This window comes from Hoplias malabaricus, chromosome Y, assembly GCF_029633855.1.
Source record: "Hoplias malabaricus isolate fHopMal1 chromosome Y, fHopMal1.hap1, whole genome shotgun sequence".
Taxonomy (NCBI): domain Eukaryota; kingdom Metazoa; phylum Chordata; class Actinopteri; order Characiformes; family Erythrinidae; genus Hoplias; species Hoplias malabaricus.
Window position 1 is genome coordinate 57,441,294 of NC_089820.1, and position 7,500 is coordinate 57,448,793.

At 46.7% G+C, this 7,500-nt stretch overlaps 1 protein-coding gene across 1 annotated transcript in view; it reads right to left on the reverse strand.

The window, feature by feature from the left end:
* The window catches only part of LOC136679100 (neuropilin and tolloid-like protein 2), a 47,216-nt gene that overhangs the window by 7,419 nt on the left and 32,297 nt on the right, over window positions 1-7,500 (reverse strand). The window contains 3 exon segments of the mRNA XM_066657398.1: window positions 3,574-3,802; window positions 5,600-5,727; window positions 6,622-6,669. Of these exon segments, the coding sequence (XP_066513495.1) occupies window positions 3,574-3,802; window positions 5,600-5,727; window positions 6,622-6,669 (405 nt within the window).

Sequence of the window (7,500 nt, forward strand, 5' to 3'; positions counted from 1 at the left end):
GTATAATCTGAGTAAGATGCTCTCATGCAGGTGCCATAAAAGGTTCTTTGAACGATGCCATAGAAGAACCTCTTTGGATCCATAAAGAACCATTATCGGTAGTGACTTTAAAACAGGTAAAGAACCTTCAGATTGAGTGATGACTTTTAAACCTTCAGGTTCTTCACATTTAACACATGGTTTTGTACAGCATTCTTCAAAGAAACCTTTGTAGCGCCTTGATTTTTAAGAGTGTGGATGTAGATGATTTAATTTCGTGGAACCCCCTTGACTTCGGCGTACCTCTGTAACCTGATTAGAGTTGTAAGTCGCTCTGGAGACGATGGTCTGCCAAACGCATGTGTGCTGTGAATGTAAATGTAACCACAGCCGACCTTCACTGATTAAAGAATAACTAGAAAGAGTTAAGTGTTTTCATACAGAGCACTTTGTGTGTATTTTTACATTATTTTTTAATCCTGTGGTGGATATTTAAACAGTACACACAAGAGAGAGCGCTGTTACTGAATATAATCACAGCTGGGATGCTGTGATTCAGCGGTGGGGACGAGGCTGTTACTAAGTAACAGCATGAACTCCGGTGTAATATTGCTTGTATACATCAGTTTTACAAGCCCCGCTTAATAAAAGTGAACAGAAATAAACCACTCATTTTCATGTTGTTTTTTTTGCTGCTTTGAGTAATTAGGACCTTTCAGGAATTTTTAAGGAGGAGACGACTTTTTCTCATCTCCACAGTGGAACACAGTTCTGTTTCTTAATGAAGCGTCTGTGTCCTGCTTTGGTCCAAACCCCACGAGCCCCACAGCAGTGTTCTCCCCCTGTGTAAACAGCCCCTGTTCAGAACGCCCGCTTTCAGCACCTGTTCCTTTAAATGATAATGAGCCGCTCGCTGTTCACCCCGACCCCGAGCGCACAGCAGTGAGGAGCGAGGAGCAGAAGCTCTGGTTTTTAGCCGTTTTTCACCCTGTTCTCTTTCTTCTCTGTTCTTGTTTTCTCCATTTTTACCCCGTGCTGTCACATAAATCAGGTCCAGCGCTGTGATTGGACAGACTCAGAAGAGGGGGCGGGGCAATTCTAAAGTCACTTGACGTCAGAAGCGGATTAGAATCAGAACGACTCGTTTTATCCCGTGTTTCTTGACTTGGGCAGCTCACAGAGAACTGACTGGGTGGTCTTGTTTCACAGTGTGTGTGTTGGTGGACTCCAGATCTCTACATTAATGTGAACATGCACTGAACAAGTGATTTTTCTTATTGAAACGAAGCCTAAGAAGAATAAATTGATATCAAAGGTGTTGTTCTCACAGTGATAATGAATAGAACCAGACATCATCCAAAACTGACTGTTTAAGAACATTTTTAGATTAAGGCATAGGCTTAAGGCAATTACAGTAAAATAGGCGAGTTATTTTTGCAGCCTTGGAATGTTAATGTCTCTTACTGACTCACTGACTGAGCTGAATGATGTGACTGTTTCAGATTTAGCGGCATAATTACCATACCATAAAAACTCTATTAATGAATCTATAAACGGTGGTTGTGTTATTGCGAGGACATGGAGACATCGGGTTACCATCCCCACCACCGTACAGAAATCCGAGGGAGTTCCTCTGCTAACAAACCACGCTGCATGACTTTGTTGACATTTCAAACTTGTGAATTATGCAGAAATTATGCTGACAACCTCCGCAGCTCACAAAATGTCAGGTAAGATTTGGTTAAACATAAGCGACAGTCCTCAGACACGAATGTTGACTTGTGTCAACAGCGCCTCGTACAGAGTCCGGGTTCGGAGTTGTGTTAGACAGCATCTGAGCCGTTATAAAACCCTGCTTTATTACTGTGCCTTCAGCGAGCTCTGTGTCCAAAGCAGAGCTGAAATTACAGCGCAGTAGCACTGCAGGCAGCGGCGTATCTTTATTTAATGCCTTTATATTTGCACTCCACCTGCCTGCAGCGCATTAAAAGATGAAATATGGATGAGGTTTCAGAACGGCCTGCTGGACCCGGCGCTTTTTAAGGCTGACTGACCATGGGCCAGGTCAGAGTTCAGCTCCGGATTACCCCGCAGTGTCCTGCATTTCTCCATGGGATTTCTGCAGCCTGTGGTTAACGTTATTCCCAGTAGGAGTCTAGTAATAACACACATACAGCCGCATGTAAACTTGCATGTTGATTTTCTGCTTAAAAAAATAACTAAACATCTTCTCCAGGCTCCTTCCCAATTTATTCATTCATTCATTCATTCATTATCTGTAACCCTTATCCAGTTGAGGGTCGCGGTGGGTCCGGAGCCTACCCGGAATCACTGGGCGCAAGGCAGGAACACACCCTGGTGGGGGCGCTAGTCCTTCACAGGGCAACACACACTCACACATTCACTCACACACTCACACATTCACTCACACACTCACACCTACGGACACTGGAGTCCCCAATCCACCTACCAACGTGTGTTTTTGGGAGGAAACCGGAGCACCCGGAGGAAACCCACGCGGACACAGAGAGAACACATCACACTCCTCACAGAAAGTCACCCGGAGGAAACCCACGCGGACACAGAGAGAACACACCACACTCCTCACAGACAGTCACCCGGAGGAAACCCACACGGACACAGAGAGAACACATCACACTCCTCACAGAAAGTCACCCGGAGGAAACCCACGCAGACACAGGGAGAACACACCACACTCCTCACAGACAGTCACCCGGAGGAAACCCACACGGACACAGAGAGAACACACCACACTCCTCACAGACAGTCACCCGGAGGAAACCCACGCGGACACAGAGAGAACACATCACACTCCTCACAGAAAGTCACCCGGAGGAAACCCACGCAGACACAGGGAGAACACACCACACTCCTCACAGACAGTCACCCAGAGGAAACCCACACGGACACAGGGAGAACACACCACACTCCTCACAGACAGTCACCCGGAGGAAACCCACGCGGACACAGAGAGAACACATCACACTCCTCACAGAAAGTCACCCGGAGGAAACCCACGCAGACACAGGGAGAACACACCACACTCCTCACAGACAGTCACCCGGAGGAAACCCACACAGACACAGAGAGAACACACCACACTCCTCACAGACAGTCACCCGGAGGAAACCCACGCAGACACAGGGAGAACACACCACACTCCTCACAGACAGTCACCCGGAGGAAACTCACGCAGACACAGGGAGAACACACCACACTCCTCACAGACAGTCACTCGGAGGAAACCCTCCGAAAACATTTAAAGAGAAATTTGAGTCCCAGTCTCAAGAGAACAAGTGGGAGAACCAATGAGAGGAACCAAGACTAAAAACAAAATCACTGATAGGAAACAAGACTCAGAAACAACCAGAGGAACAGAGAACCAAGACTCAAAAGTCTCGTTGACAGGACCCGAGACTCAAAAGAAACACTGAGAAACTGAGACTGACTTAACACTGAGACACCAAACTGCAAAAGAACCACTGAGAAGAACCGAGGCTTTGCTCATCTCAATCAAAACGGGTCCCAGTTCCGGTTGATTGTTGATTATAAAAAGCAGTCAGCGGAACTCACGATCCACGAAGGAGGTGAAGAGCATGCGGAAGCGGCTGAGACGGCTGCTCTCGTCGGCCCACATCCGGACCACCCCCACCCCGCTCTCTAGCATTACATCGTTGGCCACGGTGCTGCAGAACTTCGCCTTCAGGTTCTCGATAGCGCTGCTGCCGTCGTAAACTGCAACAAAGTTCCTCTTGCACTCGTTTGAGTTCTCCATCTGATACTCCAGGAACCGAAGGTAGATCTGCACACACACAACAAAACACACCACCTTAAAATGGGCGGCGAGACGCTGTTCAATATAAACACAACATAATACACAATCAGAGAGAGAGAGAGAGAGAGAGAGAGAGGTTGCTCTATCATCTGGAGATGGTGAGTTTGATACGTAGTGATGCCATAGTCATCCGTAATCAGGAGACCCAGAGATGCCATTGGCCTCGGTGCTGCCTTCAATGCAGAACAAACTTAATTGTTTCAGAGAATAACCAATTAAAATATACAACAGACAGAGCTTATCTTCCTCTGCGCTTTTGTGATGCACTGCACGAAAGGTCATATTTTAATTAGGTTTGTATTTAGTAAAACTCCCCGAGGAAACCAGCATCAGTTTACGGCGCTATATCTGAAAGTCTCCGCCCAAAGTGTGCTAACCAATCACATTCAGCTCTGGCTGTTGGCTGGTAGCCAGTTACATTTGTCCTTCCCCCATGGCTGTGCTGCCTTCAGAACCTTGAGAAGTGATTTTGTAAAATGAGCGTCAATGTGAGTGTCGGTCTAACAGGAGCTTCTCCTTCAACTCTGTTCAACTCCAATGACGTTGTTTTGGAGGCAGATATAAAAAAGACGCAATAAAAAAATGACAGTTTTGTATCATTTACCAAAACATTTGGGAACCACTGTCTGAGAGGACGATTGTCCCAGCTCTCACCCTCCCTAGACAAAGGGCAGGGGGTGGAGGGGGGAGTTAGCAATGACTGAAATAAAAGAAAACAACAGTTGATGTCTATTCAAGGTTTCTGAACTTGAACTACAGGGGATTCCTGCATCTCAGCCTTTCATGGCTCTGCATACATCTGAAATCATCATGCCTCGTGTATCCTGTGTCCACTTGGTGCATCCATTTTGGATGTCCTCTGAAAATAAACACTGCTGCAGTACATGCGTAAAAGGTAGGGGGCAGTGCAGGCGATCCGCTGCATCCCAGTGGACGAGAGTTTTGAAGAAGAAGGTCTGCAATTACTCACGTCTTTCTCTGGTCTGCCCTCTAGTGGAAGCCTCCAGTTACAAGCGTAGCACATAGGCGAGTATGTGAACTGTTACGTTCACGACGCAGGCGCTTGTCTACGCAAACGTATAAGTATACGTCTACCCTTACACCGTGTGGTCTTTACTCTGTTACTCCGTATGGTTTGACACTTTGCATTTCAAGCAGCACGAGCTCTGAAACTTTGGTTGTGTGATTTATTTCCTGTGAAACATGAGCAGCTTGGAGGTCATCTCTGACGCAGGCGGCAGTGAACTCTAAGAAACGCATAATCAGTGATGATTTGAGAGGAGAAAAGCCTGGACGAACCCTCGGGAGAACACAGGCAGCATATTTTATCACATGGAGCGGAGGTGGTGGATTCTCTCAAAGAAAAAATGTAGTGGAGGACCATAAAAATGTTTCTCTATGCTTCGTGGTGTTGTCTCTAGGAGTATATTATTCTGACATGTTTTTGGAACATCTCCTTGGTGTGTGTGTGTGTGTATGCTATCCCCAGGCCTTCTTACATAACCCCCCCACCCCCCAGTCTTATTCCTGCTAGTGCTGATGCTGCTCTTCAGCTATTTCTGCATCATTGGCCTAATACCTGCTACGGCTGCACAGCTAATTTCAGCTCCCCTTCAACATTTTCTTCAGACGAGGTCAGAAGGAGGGGGGGGGGGTGTCTTACGGCCCCAAGGGGCCAATAAACTCCAAATTTTGTGCAGCTTAGGACATGTCTAAGCACAAAAAAAGAGCCAAAACAGCAAGTCAGGACACGAGGAAGGTCACCTTAGACTGGGGAGGTGCTCGGATTGTCCAGATACAGTCCAGAGCTTCTCCAACCTTCACCTTCTCCTCCTCGTCCACTTGACTGGAGCGTACAAATCCGTCCGAGCCCCCGACCTCGAACTGGCAGTCTGAAAACACACAAACAAACACCTTCAATGAATCAGAACACTGGTGCGAGTGGATCAGACACAGCAGTTTCTGAGCCGACAGCGTCCTGTGTCACCGATGAAGGACTAGAGGACGGGCGACACACACTGTGCAGCGACAGATGAGCTACTGTCTCTGACTCTACATCTACAAGGTGGACCAACGAGGGAGGAGTGTCTCACAGAATGGACAGAGAGTGGACACAGGGTTTAAAAACTCCAGCAGCACTGCTGTGTCTGATCCACTCTACACCAGCACAACACACACTAACACACCACCACCACGTCAGTGTCACTGCAGCTCTGAGAATGATCCACCACCACATCACACCTGCTCTGTGGGGCTCCTGAGCGCTGAAGAACGGGGGGAAAAGGGGGCTATCAAAGTTTGCAGAGCAATGGATGTACTACACGAATTGTAAAAACTACAAAGTGCTCCTGTGTGATCAGTGGAGCTGATGAAGTAGAGAAACATGCAGGTCATTTTAATGTTATATTATGGTTGGTTGGTGCGTTTGAGTGCTGTGTGTTGAGTTTAACCGACCCACACACCCCCACAGATCCATAACACAAAGAGACAAAGGTGCACAAGGACAGAATCGCAGCAACGGGAGAAGAGCGGAGAGAGAGAATGGAGTGTAAATGGAGGTGGCCGACTGGAAGAGATGAAGAGAAATGGCGCAGACGTCAAGGGTAGTGAGAAAATAAGACGGACGTATTGACCGAATCGTAGATACAAGGCGATAGGTAAGAGGCTGGAGGGAGATAGAGGGAGGAGTGGAAGAGTGTTGGGGAAAGATAGCGGGTGGTCAGTCTCAGAACAAAAGGCTCTTCAAATAGAATTGAACACTGCACTGAAAGGATGGAGGATTGTACCTGGAATTGGGTTTAGCAGTCCGCCCACGTGTAGCTTGAAATCCGGGTCTGAAACGATCACACACACAAACTGCATTACTTACACCTCACAGAGACCACAGTTAAAACCTGAAACTGCCTGAGGAAGATCTGCGTGCTTCATCTAATAGCCTGTGTTTAGCGCTTGTCTTATTTGACCTGCTAAAATTGCCTGTGACTGCAGCATAGCATAAACCCGGCTATATTTAGAGCTGCAGAGTTCTCTCTGATTTAACACACCTGATGCAAATTCCTCAGCTAATTAAAATGTTACGCACTGAGGCCTGACGTGCTGAGACAATTTAGGGCCTGAATGTAACACCCCTGCTTTAAATTTAAAGCTAAAGAGGTGAGAGCATTAAATACCACAGATTTACAGTGTGTTTACACACTCTCCCCTTACCACAGACTGCATCTTAGGGTTAGCATTGGAGCTATAAGGCTAATGTAGCTAACAACTACCAGAGGATTACAAAGACTAAATCATCGCTTCCTCGCCTCAAACCATATGGAGCGCTGTTCGGTGGTCTCTAATAGGCCTTCTTCATTAATTTCTTAAACATTTTATATTATATAAATAATATTACCTCTCTGTAACTTGTAATATGTGTGTTAGCATAGCATAGCTAAACACAGCAGTAGGCTGCTCTCTGTAACTTGTAGAATGTGCGTTAGCATAACATAGCTAAACAAAGCAGTAGGCTGCTCTCTGCAACTTGAAATATGTGTGTTAGCATAGCATAGCTAAACACAGCAGTAGGCTGCTCTCTGCAACTTGTAGAATGTGTGTTAGCATAGCATAGCTAAACACAGCAGTAGGCTGTTCTCGGTAACTTGTAATATGTGGGTTAGCATAGCATA